This window comes from Colletotrichum higginsianum, chromosome 1 (assembly GCF_001672515.1).
Source record: "Colletotrichum higginsianum IMI 349063 chromosome 1, whole genome shotgun sequence".
NCBI lineage: Eukaryota > Fungi > Ascomycota > Sordariomycetes > Glomerellales > Glomerellaceae > Colletotrichum > Colletotrichum higginsianum.
Window position 1 is genome coordinate 3,723,215 of NC_030954.1, and position 17,260 is coordinate 3,740,474.

Genomic DNA, 17,260 nt, shown 5'->3' on the forward strand with positions numbered 1-17,260 from the left:
AAAGGCGGATTAGTTTTGAACGGCTTGTAGGTGCTTTTTGAACGAACTCAGGAACCCTGGGGTGGATAGCCACCACACTTAATACATGGAGCCAGATATTTTTCTGATGAGGTTCGTACCTACCCTGCAAGCTGGCGGCAAACAGACAAGGTGTTGTCACTCGAATAGCGATTCGCCGTGTACTTTGTTCTTGTGCCATCCACAATGCAGTGTGTGTGAACGTCGCGGAAGCCTTTTGGTTTCCACTGTACGGGAAACCTGGCTGCCTAGCGCTTGTTCTCCATTCTATCGGGCCAAACATTATGGTAGGTACCCTGTGGGTTTTCCTCAGTAGAAGATAGGTTGGTATGATGGCAAAATGAAGTCTGCCGGTTGCCGGAATGCGGTTCCGACACGGCTCCGAGCGCCGGGCCCGACCGAAACACATTGGGTGGTAGGTACAAGTAGTCTGCTGCTGCGCAGCAACCCCCCATTCTGGGATGTACCATTGTAGCTACGGTCGCTTTTCATTCCGTACTTACCTGAGTAGGTACGTAGAGGCCATCGGTTGGGGTACTGCGAGTTGCATCTTGCTTGCCTAGGATATGGAAGAGAAAATAGTATATAAAAGTGACATGTTTCTTGTGGCAGTTGAGTGTTAGTTCTTGGTTTCATACTGGCGATGCTCAGAACCTACAGAATGTTGATCTCGACAAGCGGCCAGAAACACGCATGTATTATCATAGCATCAACAGGGTGAAACTCGAAGCTCTTTGCAAACAGGCCGGGCAGGGTCCCAGGCTCCCCAAGGGATGAGTGTGTCAAGGAGGATTAGTCAAGTGGCCGGTGTCGACAACCAAAGGTCTTGGGCCCCGCGCAGAGGGGGAACACCGACCACGTGGTCGCAACCTGCTACCTATCCAGATAGGCAGTGAAGCAAGCTTGGCCAAAGCAAACTGTGGATTTCTAGGATCCGACTACCACGGATAGTGATATGTAGAAGAGCAGCGACCGCCTATTGGGTCCCTTCGTTGGCTTACCTAGGTAGACAGTACCAAAGGTAGGTGAAATTTGGAGCCCAGAACTATCAAGGTTTGGATTCAGATCCACCCTTACAAGATGATCTTGGAAAGTAACAGAAAGTTGCCAGATGCGGAACCTGCGTGGTTGCTTCCTGATTACAGAATACTGCGGTGACGGCAGTTATGTGAAGGCTAATTAGTTGTTCCGTTACTGTCATACACGTCTGCCGGGCGTCACGGGGCGGCAAAAATAAGCGGCATTGGAAGTTGGCTCTGGTAGATGAGTTGAAGGTAACTTAGGGTTGCTTCGCTGAGCAACCCAAAAGAAAATCCCGGAGCAAGTACCATGGCGCTTGATACATACCGTTTGGGCAGAAACGGCTCGGATGACGTTGTCAGTATAGATGTGGCATAGCCCGGAAGACACAATGGCAAAGTCGTCGGTCCGGAAGCTCGGGAGAGATCGGGGCATGTTTTCCAGGGACAAGTGCTTCCGAAGGTAATTACCGACAGCCTATTGGACCAGCTTTCGGGCTCTTCTGGGGTGTTGTAAGTGTGTTCCCATGTCCCGAGGGGTCGGCAAAGGCAAAGCACAAGAGAAGAGGCAAGTTGCGTCTCAATCAACAGTGGCAACTGAGCATAAGACCTAGCTCGCCGACTTGGAAAACTCGGGATGCAGCACTTCGTGATGGCATGCTTAGGGAGAGGATGGTTACAGACAGAGATCGTGCCTATTGTTGGACGGGGGGGGCATGCGCGCACTTTACCCCGGATATGGATGTATCAGTCTTACCTAAGGCACCCAAGGCAACGCCTCCCAGTGCCCACCCTGGGGTGCCGCGTCGCTGCCAAATCCAAAAAACAGCTAAGGTCCAACCGAGGGAGAAAAAACCAACCACGCGGCCCTGGTTTACCTCATAGAAGGTCATCCGTTCTCCTGTTTGCCTCACCTTATCCACTCCTCTTTACATACACAACTCCCGATCCTCCCTCACGATGCTCTCGAGAAGACTTGTCGCGACCGCGCGCTCCGTGCCGCTGCGCCGGTACCAGCCGCGCCAGCTTCCGCTGCAGCTGCCACAGATGATGCAGCATGTCCGCAACTATGCCGACAAGATTGTCAAGGTGCCGCAAATGGCCGAGTCCATATCCGAGGGTACCTTGAAGCAGTGGACCAAGCAGGTTGGCGATTTCGTTGAGCAGGATGAGGAGATTGCAACCATTGAGACTGACAAGGTAACCCAATCCATTCGTGCATTCGCAACCGCCATGCAGACGCATTCGCTAACCATTTGCTCTAAAGATCGACGTCGCTGTCAATGCCCCCGAGGCTGGTACCATCAAGGAATTCCTGGTCAATGAGGAGGATACCGTCACTGTCGGTCAAGATATTGTCAAGATGGAGCTTGGCGGCGAAAAGTCCAGTGAGAGCAGCAGCTCAGGCGACAAGAAGGAGGCCGCCGAGAAGCCCAAGCCCAAGCCCGAATCCGAGTCGAAGCCAGAGCCGCCCAAGGAGGAGTCGAAACCGGAACCCAAGCAGGATGAGTCTCAAAAAGATGCGTCCGCCAGCAAGCCAGCTGCCCCGGCTAAGGAGACGTCGAAGCCCGCCTCCAACGAGACGGCAGCAAGCGCCGCCCCAACCTTTGGTAGCCGCGAGGAGCGCCGTGTAAGTATTTCCCTTGCTTGTCTGCGTATTGGCATCGCGATCCATGAAACTAACTAGCTTGTGTTTGCAGGTGAAAATGAACCGCATGCGCCTCCGAATCGCTGAAAGACTTAAGCAATCGCAGAACACTGCTGCATCCCTCACCACATTCAACGAGGTCGACATGTCTTCTCTCATCGAGTTCCGGAAGCTCTACCGCGACGACGTGCTGAAGAAGACGGGCGTTAAGCTCGGATTTATGAGCGCGTTCTCCCGCGCCTGCGTTCTGGCCATGCGCGACATCCCGGCCGTGAATGCATCTATCGAGGGCCCCAACGGCGGCGACACCATTGTGTACCGTGACTACGTCGATATCAGCGTGGCCGTGGCTACCGAGAAGGGTCTCGTGACGCCTGTTGTTCGCAACACCGAGTCACTGGACATGCTCGGCATTGAGAAGGCTATTGCCGACATGGGCAAAAAGGTGAGGTTCTTTTGTGCCTACAAAAAAAAAAAGCTAGATGTCAGGCTAACAGTAATCCGCCACAGGCCCGTGACAACAAGCTGACTATCGAGGACATGGCCGGTGGTACCTTCACCATCAGCAACGGCGGTGTCTTTGGTTCCCTCATGGGCACTCCCATAATCAACCTTCCCCAGACTGCTGTTCTGGGACTCCATGCCGTCAAGGAGCGCCCTGTGGCTGTTAACGGCAAGATTGAGATTCGCCCCATGATGTACTTGGCCCTCACCTACGACCACCGCCTCCTCGACGGAAGAGAAGCTGTGCAGTTCTTGGTCAAGGTCAAGGAGTACATTGAGGACCCCAGACGCATGCTTCTGTGAATGACGCTGCGTTATTTTCTGTAGAAACAGCAACATACCACACACACACACACACAAACACACAAACACGCACGCACAAACACACATATACACACTGCTACGTTCGAAAGCATTGCCACGACCGAAAGAAAACTTTATACCATCAGCTATGTTACCACTTAGACGAATTGAGAGAGCAGGAAGTCGAGAGGTAGCTTTAATACCACATAGTGACACATGCATCTTGATATTGTCGATCGCTTGGCGCTGGTTTTCGATCTTTTGGCCAGACCACATAGAAGAGAAACTACACATCTAGGTAAGTGGGTAGTGCGGGAATAGGTTCGATGGTAGGGAACTCACCCGTTCTTGTACTGTGTACGTAAGCAGAGTACCTAAGCCATTCAACTCCCACTTGTCGCGGAAGACATCGGGCAGTTCTGTTATACACAATCTGTGCGATGCACAGTGCACCTGTACGATGCCGGAAGTCCCTCATTAGGCGAGATTAGTAGGGACATGAGCAATCACTTGGAACGCGCGAGGCTCTCTGCCCTGCCCGCGTCGCATCCCGCTCGCCTGCACGGCGAAATAGATCTGCTTGACACTCACGGCGGGGCATCCGGGAAGTGTCTACAGACTTTCGGGCTGGGTAGATAACAGTGGGCGGGCGCGACGGGTTGTGCGATGGGTGTATGCAGGTTTGGTCACGCTTAGTCGTCAGAAGCCTTTTGTTGTCTCTTGTCAAGAGTGTCAGGGGACGGCAGGCCGTATGATGTGCACACACGCAGCGATGACATGGCAAGACAATACAGATTTGTGCATGCGCAACAACCAGCACAAGCATCTGACCAACCACTGCAAGCGGCAGCCGCCCCTTGCAGGATACGTTCTTCCGAGCAAAACAGATGGTTCGCCGTAGCGGACGCTTGGAAGGTCTGAGACTCCTAGGTAGAGTGGTTTTCGAATACATAATCGCCCGTCTACATCGTGGTTGATTTCGTCCCAAGTACATAGTGCATGACCAAACCCAAGGAAGCTATCCTACTGCTTGTTTAAGTCACACTGATCAGTTAGTCGGTCAATCCCCTGGACTCACGGGCCAAGCAATGAGATTCTGATGCGCCGATGCGATGCACTGATCCCGATGGGTCCAACGCGGTCCCCTATTTCCCTCGGATATCGAGTCCAATCTCCTTCACATTCAGCACCTCTGAAATCAATGGTCCTTCACAACGACAATGTTAATTAACAACCCCCCAGATAAACAAAAAAACAAGCGATGCCGGATGTATTAGATTACCCAGTAGCAACAGCACGCGGATGGGGGAAGCAAAGAGAAACAGGCAGAGACAAGGAGGAAATAGAGCATTCCTTAGGCAGACCGCTTGGCCATGCCCTGTTGCTATTGCTGGCGGCCCAAAGCGCCTAGCGCCCCTGAGCAATTCTAGACTGGCTGGTCCCTTCCCCAGCCTCCGAGTCCCCTACGTCCTCCCCTCCCCCCGCCCCTTTCTTCACTTCCGTCCTCTCCACTATGCGCTCGACCAACGGTACCTTGCTTTAGTATCGGTACTCCGTACCTATTGAATACCGCCCGCTATTATCGGTACACTTACTGGAGCACTGCAGGTGCATTGCCTTACAAACTCCCACACCTTGCCTGCCATCTCTTGTCCACCAACTCCGCCGTATCAGTCAGTAGGCACCACCTGCTAACTCCTCTCCTCTTATCCATTCCTGCCCAAGTATTGATAAACACACACCTCATCTCTACCTTTTATCCCCCCCCCCAAAGACCCAAAGACCCCTTCGTCTGCCCGCCGGGACCTCTTCTCATTTACAACGCGGAATGTGCGACTTGGTTTGATACTACCGCCCTTTTCCCTCCATATTGCTGCCCGTTCCCCTCGCCCATTCGTCGTGTGTCTTGCTTGCCTGTACGCCTTCCCTCTCTGCTGCCGCCACTGACAGTTCGACCTTCTCCTGCCCCGTCCACCCCCTCTCAACAAACGATATCCCTCGACAATATCGATACCTTCCCTTCGAACGCGCTCGATCTCCTCCTTTGTGAAGCTTGACTGGACCACCAAACCGAGCAGCAAACCGTTCGTGAACGACACAACTTTGCGCAATCGAGACCCGTCACTGCCGCCCTCGATCCACCGAATCCTCGTCTTGACTACCTAACAACAGTCGACCTGCCTTGAGACATTGCGTGCACGCGCGACGAGTCTCCTTCTTTTGCTGCGCTCTTTCCCACCTTTCTCTCAACTAATGTCGCCCTCGTCCGCCTGACATCTCGGGTTCTCCGATATTCGCCATGGAACCCGTTCCTGAGACGGAGAGGATGGAGGAGTTCCGACCCTCGCCGCTTCCCTCGCTCCGCATCCAGAATCCGACCCTCCTCCCTTCCGCGGTTGCCGAGTCCGAACCTCTGCGAAAGCCTCCCACCTTGCGCCGCCAGACCGATCCAAGTCCCACCTCTCCGACCGCACCGCCTTGGACCTTTGCCCCTCTACCCTATCGGCCCCGTACGACCTCGCCCCTCTCTGGTCACCACACGAGATCTAGATCTGCAGCGAGCTTGGCTCCTCCCATGTCTCGCACACAGTCCATGCCTGGCGTCAATGGTTCTGGTCATATCCTGTTCTCGCCGCAACTTCGCCCCGCCAGTCCTTCCGGGTCGCCCAGCCGCTTTCGAGCCCCGCGGAAGCCTGTTGACGAGGCGTTTCCCACCTCGCCCATTCGCACCTCAGTCTTGGAGTCAGACCGCAAGGTTACCGAGCGCAATGTTTCCCCAAATCTGATTGGAACGACGCCGTCTATGATCCTTCCCCGACACCGTCGCCCGTCTTCTCCGTTGCGACACCCCGCCCACACGAGCACACCATCACTTCCAATGCCTACTACGCCCACGTCTGCGACTTCCTCGCCTTCTTTTCGAGGTTACGATTCCTTTTCTCACGGATACGGCATCTCTGCTTCGTTCCCGTCTTCGTCAATCCCATCCACACCGACGTCTACGAGATCGAGAAGCCCCAGCATATCAAGTCTCGAAACCATACCAGACTCACCTGACGCCGAGGAAGCTGCCATGGAGGCGGAGAGGATTGCCCAACTCAAGGCTGCTGCGGAGGATGCAGAGGGTAGCGATATTGGCGAAAACAAGGGAAGGAGCAGCCTAGACCTGACCTCACGAGGCAGAGCATTGGGTTTTGGGTCGTCGAGGGACAAGCGGAAGCGGTGGAGTGTTTGCGGCGCTGAACGACGGCAAGATCTGGATTTGGAAACAATTTGGGAAGACTGAACGCGAGGCATTCGGAAATCATGCTTCAGCTGCAGGCAGCAGCCGAGCGGGCGTGGGCGGGCGTACGGCTCAACTCCCGTGACGAACTAACCCCCGTCTCAAGGACCGAGACGGTGTGTATTTTCCGACATTCATTTGTGCAGAGCGTCGGTTTTCTTTGCATTGCATTTGTCATCTGATAGGCTAGGGGCATGGCGGCGTTCAGTGGACTCCTTCTGATACCCTACACTGCATTTCACCTCTCAAGGGCCCTACGGAAACATTGTTATCACATCTGGGTACTGTACTTTACCACAGCCCCCCTCCTCTCTCCCTACAGGGCTCGGCCTCAGTTTCAAGGATGCGCGTAGGTGGTTTGCCTATCAATGAGACTCGTCACATTCATCGAAATACAGCCCCTTTCGAGGGCATCCTACTGCCCAGACCGTTATTACCCCACTTTCTTCGCCCAATATGACAATGTCTCAGTTGTAGCCGCTTGAAGGGCGGCGGCTTTTAGCCCCTTGCTCAATGCTATCTTCCCCTTCAACATCGTCTAGTAGACGATTTCAATAGACAGAACCATAGTGTCCGCCCTGTTCTTCGGCTCTCCAAACCACGACATTCATGGTGTGTTAGGATGGAGTTCGTGCGACTCCCTAGGGTTATGAGCGAGGCGGCGGCAGTGTATAAAGACGGATCTGAGTAACAGCTTGCGGGACAGGTCTTTAACATTCCCAGATCAAGCGTTAAGCCAATCAATCAACTGGTACATTTCGATTTCGTTTCCATTCTGTCCAACTATTTTCTCCTTGGCCGTGTTCCTTTTTCAGATCTCACCATGCAGTATGCGGTGCTTCTCACCGCTGCGCTTCTGAGCGAAAGGGTGAATGCAGCTCCTAAAGTGTTGGATGAACAGGCAAGTCTAACAGAAGACTTGCACCCAGAACATCGATCTTATTGACAAAAAACAGGTCGCTGCTCACGCCCAAAGCAGGAACGCTCGACCGGACCTGCAGTCAGGCGAGTGGGCCCATCCCGTCGCCGGCCGGGGCCGATCCCCGTTCCCCTCTAACGGCACCGCTTCGCCGGCCGGCACCGGAACGACCAGCGCATCAAGCAGCAGCGCCTTCAACCTGCCACACAACATCACATCCAGCACGAATTCCTTCCACCCGTCCGGGTGTCCGCAGAGTATTAGCACGTCCACCACAACGGTCGACGTGACCTTCTATATCACGGCGACGACTTCGTATGGCGACAACGTGACATCTTCCAGGGGTACAGGGACGGGTTTAGCGCCCTCATCTGTTTCCTCGCATATATTTGTCAACTCCACGACCTCGCAAGCGACCTGGAATATGTCCTCGACCTCGATGCGTCTGTCGACCGGCTACACACTTCCCGTCAACTCGTCATATGCCTCGACGGTCTCGTCTGTGGCGGTTTCCGGATCATCTTGCCCCGACGATACCGCCAGCACTCAATTCCCGTACCCGAACATCACGTCGAGTCTCTCGTCTCACTACTCCGGATCGTCTCTTGCAACCGGAGGACCATCCGGCACGATCACTTCAGTGCCTGCCTGGCATAACTCTACCTCTGCAGGCCCATCGCAAACAGCAGAGCCCTGTGACGACAATTTGAGCTCGACTTCTCTTTTTAACTCAACTTCGACCGCCATCAGCACCCAGCTCAGTTCGACCGCGCCGTTGTCCACGGAGACGCCAACAAGCGCAGCTCAGATGACGTCGTGTGACGATACAAGCAGGGGAAGCGCGACTGCCAACTATACCGCCACCGCCACCACATCCAGGGTTCCGCACATAAACTCGACCGCCGCATACACACTCTCCACCAAGACGCAGAAGGGGACATTCAGCCAGACCGTCTCGACCTCCACGACTGAGTGGGATGATGAACCCTCTGCCTCCACATTGTCTACTGGCTTGTCTTCCTCTATTCACGCCGTCTCATCCTCTAGGACTACCCATTTGCCCACAGTAACCCCTTTTCTCCCAAACACCACCAGTTTCGCATACTCCACCCACACGACGACAGTCGGAACGACGTCCGCTGGCTCATCATCCTCGTCCATCCCGACGGAAAGTTGCGTCATCGACACCTCCATGGTTCCTGTCACCAGTGCGCCGCTCACTTCAGTCCCGACCTCAACACTGATCCCGACAAAGACCGTTTGCCAGGACGACGCACCAACGGGTAAGCCGAAGCCCGGGAACAACCACTGCGGTGTGCACGGTCTGCCAGTAGGTAACTACTTCCTCGCGCGCTTCGTCGAGAATGCCCCTGGGGTGCCTGTGACGTTGGAAGGATGCTATCAATTCTGTGCTGTAAGTGGCCTGCCTTCCTTCCTTCTCACCTCTTCAGACTTCCGTCTTCCGATGGAACGAATGCTTTACTGACATGTCGTCCCGTAGAGCGTGATGAGCGCCACCGACGGCTGCAAATCCTACCGTTTCTACCCGGAAAGGGGTCTCAACGTGCCGCGATGCGACCTCTATGGCAGCAGCGTCGCCTACGCCCTGAACTCCATCAACAACGACCACCCTGACATGTGGTTCGACCTCACCTGCGGTTCTCCCTCCGACGATAGGTGGGCGTCCCTACCTGGGATGACCCGTCTTGGAGAGCTTGGCCTCTTGAGGTGAAGAAGGATTGGGGCGTTCCGTCACAACGCGATCCCACAGGCTAGGAGACGTGAACATATGCAGGGAGGAGCACAAAGACTATACCCATAGTCACAATCAAAGTAACATAGAAGGAATGGGTATCGTCGTCTTTTCGCGTGGTTGTATGGTATCGAAACACAGGATCCGTACTACAGCATAATGTTACAACTCAAGAAAGTTCATCGTCCGTAATTGAGTCGCATGGTCTGTGAGTGACCCGAACTGCGACGTTCCTCGTCCGTCTAATCAAATGGTATTCTGCGAAGAGCATCATGGGCTCCCCTTTTCTTCATTTCCTGCGCCGCAGCAACACTGCTCGGGACCTTGATGCCGCAGCAATCACCCCAGCCCACATGCTGATGCTTGTGCTTGCCAACGTTCCCCGGCGTGATCTCGCCCCTTTCCTCCTCCTGTTGATCGTCATCCGATTCAAAGTCTTGCTCCGTACTCATACCTTCCGTCGCCGGCACGAGCGAGCCGAAAAGAAAATGTTGCATAACAGGAAGTTTCTTTAGAACCTCGGCGACGAACATGCGGCGCATGCCGCCTTCCACTTTGGTCCACGACTTGGCCGCAGAAATATCGTCCAACATGGGACTGTGCCAACGCAGGCCCTTGACCGTCTTCGTTTCGCTGACGAAGTTGACCTGGCCGAGGTATAAGAAATCATGACTGAATTCTTCCAACGTGAGATCCTGATGGATCGCCAATGGCGTGATGAAGGGGTGGTGCAGGAGTTGCGAGGCACCGAACAAGAATGGGAGAAACTGGTAATCGTCCAAACCCCAGACGCCATGAGAGCCTGCGGGCTCCAGATAATATGTCAGCTGGATATTCCGCATGAGTTTCAAGTACCGCTCGAAGACCTTGAGCACTAGGGGCCGAAAGTCGTCTTTGGCGATGATTCGGAGCTGGTAGAGGCACAGCAGCCACATGACAAAGTTGAGCTCGTGTCCAGAGCCGTAGTCTATCCGCATCCTGTTTCCAAAAGAATGCTCCAAGTAGACCGCCACCTCGTCATTTGCCGCCTCGCTGACACCTAACTGACTCTGCCATGCGGTGGCCTTCTCCTTCACCAAGTCCAGGAATGTTCGGAACGCCTTGTTTCCAAAACGCGAGCCGCCTTGATCGTCGGGTGGAGACGCTTCGGCAAGTGATTCGGCTTCATCTAGCATTCGCAGAATTGACTGGAGTGCGGGACTAATTTCGCTGTCTTTGACGGCAGAGCGGGGTGTGTCTTGGACGGATTCGGAGAGATGGAAGACGAAGGCAAGAACCAAGCTGTAGGTAGGCGACGAGAGAAACAGCTCGTGATCCTTCTGGGATAGTATTCTTCTCGAAGGGGTCTTGTATATATGATTACGGAGATCAGGTGGCGAAGGCAGCGCAGGTGTCTCGGGGCGAGGAGTCGGGTTGGAGGGGCCGGGACGACGGCGGCGAGGCTCGAGTTTAGGAATCTTGTTGCCCAAGGAGGCCACAGACGATTCGCCTGTTTGCGATGCTGTATTAGCTGAGGCCATGGCGTGTCAGAGTGATGGTTCGGCTCTTGTGGTAGAAGTGAAAACCAGTATGGTACGTTAGGATGGTGTTGGAAAGGAAGAAGCTGAGGAAGCTCTCAGAGGCACGGCAGTTTGACCCCCCGCGTCCACTGCCGCCTGGTCGGCCCGCTGTTCAGGGTCCTGGGTTCGCCTTCACCCCACCTTAGCTGTCCTACAGTACCTGTATGTTGTGCCTGTGCCTTGCCTACCTAGGTATCACAGTTGCCCACTCCCATCGTTTTCCCCACCGCCATTGGTGAAGCGTCTGCCTTAGTAAACAGATACGTACCTACCCTCAGCTTTACCAACTTCATCACATTTTTCTCACCTTCGCGAGGTTGATGAAGAGAAACATCAAAAGTCACTCGCTCAACGAATCGGACCCCATTTTCTGATTTCTTTTTTCACGGCATACAACAGAAAAAACCTGTCATTCCTGCCTGCCATGTCCCAAAATTCAAATCCCCAGGCTCGAATCTCACATCTGCCACGAGCAGACGGCTCAGCGACGTTCTCGAGGAATGGTTATTGCGTGGTTTCATCCGTCAATGGGCCGATGGAGGTACAACGACGAGATGAGAACCCCTTTGAGTCGGTCGTTGATGTTGTCGTACGACCTGCCGCTGGGGTCGGAGGTCAGACTCCCTGGTTGCTGGCAACATGTGTATGACCTGCTCACGCTTACAATGAATATGTAGGCACGGCAGAACGCCAGCTCGAGAATGTTTTGCAATCTTCTCTCCGCCAGCTCGTTCCCGTCAAGAGCTTCCCTCGATGTCTCATACAGATCACACTTCAGGTGACCGAAACACCGCAGAACGACTATGCGAATAGCAAAATCGTTCAGGCGCAGTCGGTAAGTGCGAAACCTGATGTCAGATTTGACTATCACTATGCTGGGGCCTCCCGTTGGATTCGGATGCTGACTAGCTGCTTTCAATAGAGCCTGCCTCTCCTGCCGGCCTTGTTCCACAGCGCCATCTTGGGTCTGCTGTCGGCCGCGGTGCCCTTGAAGGGCATCGCCACATGCACCACGCTGGCCGTCCTTGAGAATGGCAGCAAGATCGTTGCTGACCCGTCTCCTCTCGAGGTTGATCAGGCAACATCTCTCCACGTTTTGAGTTTCACTTCGCAGGATGACTTGTTGTTGGCGGAGAGCGAGGGAGCCTTTTCCTTGACCGAGTGGGACAAGGTGGTTGGCAAAGGCCGGAATGTGTGCGTTCAGCATCGCCAAGCGGAACTGGACCCAGTCATGAACGAAGACGACCAAGACTCGACCGACATGCGGCAGTTCATCCGGACAGTGATGGAAGCCAAAACTGCGTAAAACGCGGCACAGTCAACCATTGAAACAGATAGGGATAGGGATAGGCTAGGCGACAAGTGAGGCGAAGAACGTCATAGAGAAGCCTTGATACGGAGAGGTTTGACAATGTCCGAAGCTATTCTCGGCGGCGACAGCGACAACTCCGATGATAACGAGCACATCGGCTTAACGGCTTGAAAAAGCCTGAGACCCGGAGCCAATGAAGAAAAAAAAGAGACGCATGTAGCTGTCTGCGGGGAGGACGACGGGCCGGGAGGTATGACAGGCGGTAATAGGATGAGACGACAGGGCCGCAAATACGATTACTGATGAGGTCTAATAAAGGGGTAGCGATAGCAGCATGGAATGACAGCGTCGGGGCTGGGGACTAAAGGTTAGCCCGCCAATGGGTTGAGCCATGCTGCAAACCATCAGATGCCACGATGGATGGAGAACCTGGAAGCAACAGCAATAACATGATACGGAAACAAGAGACTAATGTTCTCAGGGGCGGATAATGAGCAAGGGACACTGTACAAAGTGGGCCGGCTACCGGGGACGGCGCTGGTTTGGACCGTTTGGGATTACTCGAATGCGGCGCCAGGCGGCGTTTCAGCTCGACCTCAGGGAACCTGGGGGGTTCAGGGGGACGCGGATTCTGCGACTTTGACAGGCTCTCAGGTCAGCAGCTGCATGGTGTCGTGTTTCCGACCAGGGCATCTCCCGTCAACATCTGATGCTCTCCCGTCGGTCGTGGAAACTGGAAACGACTGTGTGGTCACCTAGGAAGCGGGCTCTGCTTCACGTGTGTGCCGCAGCGCCGCATGCTTACCTTGCTTGTTCCGCTCTGTTTTGCTCTGTTATGCAAAGGATGGTACCCATATCTCCTGGACCTCTTACCAGGTTTGATTGGGACGCCCCGTATTCTATAGCTGACCTAACTAAGACACGCCGAGAAAATACCACCGTGTTTATCAGGCCATCTTGAACCCAGAGGCAGCGATGCCGACTTTTTATTCCGAGTGAACTTACAAAGCGGCGCCAGAGAGACCTTGGCTTGGCCCTACTCTGCCAAGACGGTTACTGGAGCGAGCCTCGACATGGCGATAAATTGGATGCCCAAGGGTGCCTTCGGGCGTGTTTTAAGTATGACTACTTCCGATGCACTGAGCTAATGTAAATCAAAACCCGCCATAGCCGCATCCCATCTTTTGTGCATCGAATTATAAGCAGACATTCAGTATCTCTGTTGATACACCAAATTGGACAGGAGGGTGGTCATTCCGACTGCGATCCGGGGCAGTGGACCCGGATCCTGGGTAGCGCTACAGTGCTTCCAGAAGGGCAAGGAAAACCGGGTGCCTGAGGTACAGTGCCTACTTGCCTAAGATGCCTAGGCAGGCAGTGATTCGGGAGAAAGGTAGGTAGGTAGGTACCTATCTGTGTACTTTGGAACATCAACAGGAGACGTTGCTCGAAGCACCGCACGGCGAACAACAAGTAATGATGAGCAGTTGTTGTGCCAGGCTATGGCAGGCCAGCCAAGTCGAGTCGAGGTACGTCTCAACACCCTTGTGTGTGAGGACGAGAGGAAGAGAGCCAAGTGGGGAAGAGGGACAAGAGGCGGACGGCGTTTGATCCGCAACAAGACCAAACCAGTAACTGACCCCTTGTCCAATCCTTCTCTTTGCAACGCTTGCGACAACAGCGACATGTCAATAACGCTGCCACGGTTTCGATGGGCCGGACGGAAGGCGTATTGACATCTTTTCTAGGACATTCGAGCCGCCCTTTGTCACATCATCTCGGACGATAGCCATGATCAGCAGTCGCCGCACCATCGCCCTGCGTCCATGGTCACGAATGGGTCTCTCTCTTCCCCGGCATGCTCTTATATTTCCCCTTGTCCCTTTGGCGAGTCGTACGTGATGTCTCGGAAGTCCAGGGCCGCCGCAGGCCGAGTAGCAGCAGAAACACAGCGGCATAATGCAGTCACAGTTGCGCGGGGCCATCCACCTGGGTGCTCAGATATCGCCCCTCGCTCGGGAACAGAACACAGGGCTAAGATGCGGCATGAGAACGGATACCCAGTTAGAGTTGTGGCCAGACCTGGCGGCGAATACCTGTATTTTGCAAGCTTCCCCTTGCCCCCGTCCTCCAGTGAGTGCACGCGAGTGATGTGCAAAAGATAGATAACGGTCTGGCTTGCCTGCTTGCCAACACTTTTGCTCGGTGCAGCGGTGATTTGGAAAACGGAGGGCATGTCGTGATTGAGAAGATGACAAACACCTACGCATGATACCTAGGTACCATGATAAACGCCTATTTCTCCACCAAGGCCAAGTGACGCAAAGCAGATCGCCGACGGATCTAAAGCGACGATACGTACGTACCACAGTAGCCCGCCCTGATTGCCCTAGTGCCTAAGGCCTGGTGGACGGGGCAGCCAAGTTGCCGCGTGAAGCTCTTAAGGCGGTCCCTCTTGAGGTCGCACAGGTACACAATGCTGTGTATTGAAGAAGAAAAAACAGTAGGAAACACCGCACAAGTGCTATACCAAGCAAGAAAGCAGAGCAGCATGGCCATACTCCATCGCGGCGACGGGGGAGGTCTCTATTAATTAGCTTCGCTTGCATTCGAGACCTTTCGTGGTCCTCCATGAGATGAGTGCCTGTCATTGTCATGCCGGTCTCCTGTTCTTTTCTTCTTTTCCCTTGCCGTGTAAAGAACCTTGCTCTGGAGTCTGCAGGAAGAGGTTAGTGTGGCGGGAGTTGATGGGACGGAGTGCGGGCCCGCCCAGAGCCCAGGGGTGGGAACTAAGTATCACCGTTTTTACTATCCGCTGCGCCTAACGTTTACCCGCTTTTTTCTTCTCGCTTCTGGATCTCGAGTTTCTTTTTGGGTCGGTCTTGATATGGCTCCTCCACCACCGGCAACAGTCCGTAGTACGAGACGATGCCACAGACCAATAGGTTGTTGGAGTGACTTAACCCAAGGGGGTTAGGGTGAGGCATGACTGGTGCTGTGGCGGGTGCTGGACTGTTGGGGACAGCCTTGGTGACACATGTAAGGTCAAGGACGTGTGCGGCTACTGGTCCAGGTAGCCAATGTGGATCAGGGACGGACGGGCGAGGACTGGGGAGCGAGGCAAGAGTGAGACGAGCGAGAAGACAGATTTCGATACCTAGTAATTCAAGTGGATTAGTGTCTCGCATGGCGGGAGTGCCCTCTGTCGCACCTGTGGGCATCTACTTACCCAATCATGCTTGATTCGATCGACATCAGACTGGAAACCAGACGGCAAGGGGGAAAGGGAAAAGGAAAAGGAAAGGGGGGGCGGCGCCGATGCCTGGCAATAATATTAAAGCTCCAACACTGCTGAATCGTGTCTCGAGTTGCTGGTGTCTCTCTGCCTCTCGTCAGTTAGTCTGGTCATTCTCTTGTTCGATTTTCGTGCTTCTTTCTCTCCCCGCAAAGCAGAGCTCTGGTAGTTCTAGCAATTACCTGGGCCTTCTTTGCTTGCATTGCATTGCATTACATCACATCGCATCGCCTCTGCGTCGGATACCTAGGCTTCGCCTTCGCCCTCATACCGGTCCCCTTTCTCTATTCTTGCCTTATATTTATCTTGGTCTTCGCTTCTAGTTGTCTCGGGCACGCCGCGCCACTACACCAGCATTGTTGTCTCGCCGAGTCTCGCATATCATCAACAAGTTACAGCTTAGAACTCGCGACAAGAGGACTCGAATACTCTTAATATCTCTGGACGCCTCCAGATACACGGCAACCCGTTCATCCATCATTGGCCACTGTTTTCTTTTCTTTCTCTTTCTCTTTTCTTTTTCTTGCGATCTAGAATCCTAAATTTAGACCTGGCGTCAACTCACCCAATCCCCGATCCAACCCTGTTGCCTTTTCTGCCGGCTATTTCTGGCTTTCTCGGCTCGTCAACCATCCATCTATCACCGGCCACGGCGTCCGACGTGTTGTCCAAATCCAGCAAGCTCATCGAAGCTTGCTGTCCCCCAAAAAGCCACGTGCGAGTGTCAACTAGCTGGATCTTTTCCTTTTCCTGCTTGCTGCAGCCAGCTGCAATCAATCACACGCCATCCTGGCGAGTGGGTGCCACCGACAGGAGAAACAACTCCAATTGGCAACGCAGATTCAACTCTTCAAGGATTCACCTGCTGCGACGAGCAAACTGATATCACATCGAATCCTTCTTGTTCTTTGCGGAACCAACCACCGGGTAGAACGAGCGAAGCAGGATTCCGAGAATAGAGACCTCGTCCGTCTTGTGTACTTATCCGACCCGAAGCGGCAATTCAATCCAAACTAGCGTCATTCGTTCCGAGGCCCCATTCTCGAGTCACCACTCAACCACAACTCGTCGCAGTCTATATTCACTGTTTTCCTTGGCTCTCAGAACTTTGCGCAAGGACCGACAATCTCCGTTCCGACCGACAATCGGCTCGTAGTGTACAATTCATTTTTACACTACACACACGTTGGGATCAAGACGCACGAGCCTCACACACGGTACAACCAAAGGGACAGCCGCAACGGTGACCTTGGGATCCGTAGCTCTGCTCTCATCTCGTCTCATCTCGGTGTCGGCTGCTCTGCCTCTCTTAACCTGTGTTCTGTTGCACAACCAGCTACACACACGGGTCATCTCAGGTTCCGCCAGCTCCCCCCCTCTACAAGCCTCCGACCGAGACACACTTTCTCCCCTTGTGTGACCGGCCGGTGTGTGCGTGAAGTGTTGATCCATCAAAATACACACACTTCACCACCGAAGCCCCAAGTCGATCCCCTCGCCCATACCGTTGCGACGCCCACCACGCGGTCTATCGCTTCGGTGGTCCGCAAGGTCCGGTCGTCGACGCTACTCCTGAGGTGTCTTCGGCTACCACAATACCCAGCACAGCGCTCCTTCCTTAGCGTCGCTCGGTCTTAACGGAGAAAC

At 54.1% G+C, this 17,260-nt stretch overlaps 6 protein-coding genes across 6 annotated transcripts; 4 read left to right on the forward strand and 2 right to left on the reverse strand.

Moving 5' to 3' along the window:
- Window positions 1–1,997: 1,997 nt before the first annotated feature.
- Window positions 1,998–3,492, forward strand: CH63R_01108 (Dihydrolipoyllysine-residue succinyltransferase; the record flags this gene model as incomplete). Its single annotated transcript, XM_018296083.1, has 4 exons — window positions 1,998–2,237; window positions 2,305–2,667; window positions 2,738–3,130; window positions 3,196–3,492. The coding sequence occupies 4 exons, from the start codon at window positions 1,998–2,000 to the stop codon at window positions 3,490–3,492; spliced, it is 1,293 nt and encodes a 430-aa protein (XP_018164445.1).
- Window positions 3,493–5,791: 2,299 nt separating this feature from the next.
- CH63R_01109 (Basic proline-rich protein) lies at window positions 5,792–6,778 on the forward strand (the record flags this gene model as incomplete). Its single annotated transcript, XM_018296084.1, has 1 exon — window positions 5,792–6,778. The coding sequence occupies one exon, from the start codon at window positions 5,792–5,794 to the stop codon at window positions 6,776–6,778; it is 987 nt and encodes a 328-aa protein (XP_018164446.1).
- An 820-nt stretch (window positions 6,779–7,598) lies between these two features.
- CH63R_01110 (uncharacterized protein) lies at window positions 7,599–9,426 on the forward strand (the record flags this gene model as incomplete). The annotated part of the gene is made up of 3 exons (XM_018296085.1): window positions 7,599–7,643; window positions 7,705–9,108; window positions 9,196–9,426. The coding sequence occupies 3 exons, from the start codon at window positions 7,599–7,601 to the stop codon at window positions 9,424–9,426; spliced, it is 1,680 nt and encodes a 559-aa protein (XP_018164447.1).
- Window positions 9,427–9,689: 263 nt separating this feature from the next.
- On the reverse strand, window positions 9,690–10,967 carry CH63R_01111 (Serine/threonine-protein phosphatase 2A activator; the record flags this gene model as incomplete). Its single annotated transcript, XM_018296086.1, has 1 exon — window positions 9,690–10,967. The coding sequence occupies one exon, from the start codon at window positions 10,965–10,967 to the stop codon at window positions 9,690–9,692; it is 1,278 nt and encodes a 425-aa protein (XP_018164448.1).
- A 463-nt stretch (window positions 10,968–11,430) lies between these two features.
- Window positions 11,431–12,312, forward strand: CH63R_01112 (Exosome complex subunit Rrp46; the record flags this gene model as incomplete). Its single annotated transcript, XM_018296087.1, has 3 exons — window positions 11,431–11,620; window positions 11,684–11,841; window positions 11,929–12,312. The coding sequence occupies 3 exons, from the start codon at window positions 11,431–11,433 to the stop codon at window positions 12,310–12,312; spliced, it is 732 nt and encodes a 243-aa protein (XP_018164449.1).
- A 2,659-nt stretch (window positions 12,313–14,971) lies between these two features.
- On the reverse strand, window positions 14,972–15,506 carry CH63R_01113 (uncharacterized protein; the record flags this gene model as incomplete). Its single annotated transcript, XM_018296088.1, has 2 exons — window positions 14,972–15,107; window positions 15,151–15,506. The coding sequence occupies 2 exons, from the start codon at window positions 15,504–15,506 to the stop codon at window positions 14,972–14,974; spliced, it is 492 nt and encodes a 163-aa protein (XP_018164450.1).
- Window positions 15,507–17,260: the final 1,754 nt, after the last annotated feature.